Source organism: Haliotis asinina, chromosome 2 (genome assembly GCF_037392515.1).
Source record: "Haliotis asinina isolate JCU_RB_2024 chromosome 2, JCU_Hal_asi_v2, whole genome shotgun sequence".
Lineage (NCBI taxonomy): Eukaryota > Metazoa > Mollusca > Gastropoda > Lepetellida > Haliotidae > Haliotis > Haliotis asinina.
The window spans coordinates 79232044-79233907 of NC_090281.1; the positions used below are offsets into that span (position 1 = coordinate 79232044).

General features: G+C 41.3%; 1 protein-coding gene across 1 annotated transcript; it reads right to left on the bottom strand.

Moving 5' to 3' along the window:
* Nucleotides 1–372: 372 nt before the first annotated feature.
* LOC137272036 (carbohydrate sulfotransferase 12-like) lies at nucleotides 373–1548 on the bottom strand. The gene has a single exon (XM_067804408.1). It carries the CDS (start codon nucleotides 1546–1548, stop codon nucleotides 373–375), a length of 1176 nt encoding a protein of 391 aa, XP_067660509.1.
* Nucleotides 1549–1864: the final 316 nt, after the last annotated feature.

The following is a 1864-nucleotide window of genomic DNA, read 5'->3' on the forward strand; positions in this document are numbered from 1 at the left end:
CGAGCTAGCCAGGTCTAGTCAACATATTAAAAGTGAAAAAATAATTAAAATCAAGATGAAATATATCTGGCAATATTTTTGTTTTTGTAGGGTGACGTTTCTTTTGCGGTTCAGTATATAAGCGGGCGGGGTAGCCAAGTGGTTAAAATTTATTTCGATTGTCACTTCGAAGGCCTGGGTTCGATTCCCATGTTGGTACAATATTGCTAAAGGCGGCTGCGTAAAACCATACTCACTCACTCACTCATCATAATATATAAAAAGAAGTTGTAATCCATGAAGTATTATACCTGTCTTCTCAATCAAAATGGATATAAAAAGGCATGTAGGCGCATGTACAATCTATAACTCTGAATGATCATTTTCGTATTTTTATGAAAAAAGATCTATATTTTCTTCATTCCGATATTCCCCAAACACGAAGTCCGGCATAGGGTCATATTCAAACATCTTAAACTCAGGTTCAAACTCCCTCATCAGTCTGACCTTAGTATCATAGGTCAGTGAGCTATATGCCTGTCTCAATGCTCTGTCTCTCGCCTCTTGTAGAATACTGGGCTTTGACGCCTTGTATGCTTTTTGTGCTAGGTCATTGAAACGTTCGAATGTTATGTTGGTATCATTTGCTCGCAAAGGAAATGGAAGCTCTATTGATATAATTCCCCGAATCTGCCATGTTTTCCAGGTTCTCCTGAGTCCTTCAATAAGTGACACACCGGACCTTTCCATGGCTCCCCGTGTCTCATAAAAAACAAGACGACCCAGTCTGTAAATCGTCTCCGACCTACCATGAAAACAATATTTTAGTATACTCTCCCCGATAGTCGTTGAGTTTAGCATCCCCATGACGTCACCCATATAGACCACGTCATCTTTAAACGTCTCCATCTTTCCAATGTACGTATAATCAATCTCACAAAACCTACAGTGTTGACTGATTGGTTTAAAATGGCTGTCGATGTCCTTTTTGTTTTCATGGCAGTAAATCACGTAATTCACCAACTCTGCAAATGTAACTTCGTGACCGCCACGTGAGCTTTTAGTATGGGAAGCGTTATAACGAATGACAGACCTTCCCAGGGTGTTCCAGAACGAAGGGTTAATATAGAAGAGTTTATCAACATATCCCGAAAACAATCTCATGTACGGATCTCTTACAAATGTCAACATTGTGTTAGATAGTTTGAGCGCCGAGCCGCGATCATATTCAATGGAAATATCATATGCTTCCTTAGTTACTGACTTGTGAACGGTTTTCCTATATGCGGTATTCACCTGTCTCCAGAAGGCACTACCAATCTTTGGTATCATGCACATGGAATATCTTGGCTGGCTGGTTTTGTGACCGTACGTTAGGGATCTCTTGATATGTGGGGGGAATTGTTTATTCCCGAACTGATTGCAGGCCTCTTTCAGAATTTTTCTCCTATGAGCAAATCTTCGTTCAAGGTGAGCCTTCATCAGCGGGCTTTGAGTCAGATGTGATTTGTGGTCTCTCAGCTCCTGCAAACATTGGATATCAGGGTCAGCGTCAGGGTTAGATACCATCGGTCAGATGGAAGGACACTTGTTTCGTATAATTCGTATGTAGTACGACCTAGAGTGGTATTTCATGTAATACCCACGTCTTAAATGCAGTAACTTGTCAAATTAACGTATTTTGGTAATTTTTATGGTTACGAAACCGGCTTCATAAACAGCTCCTGTTTTCCGGAATACAGGCAGGAGTGGAATAGAGTGTCGAGGAAGCTCTGACAGGCTTTATAACTGGACAACCGAAGATGACGAAGTCGCCATCCATTGATACTGGCACTGAGACTGGACAGCCGAGGCCTATCATAGCACGGTTTGTGTTTCATCTTGA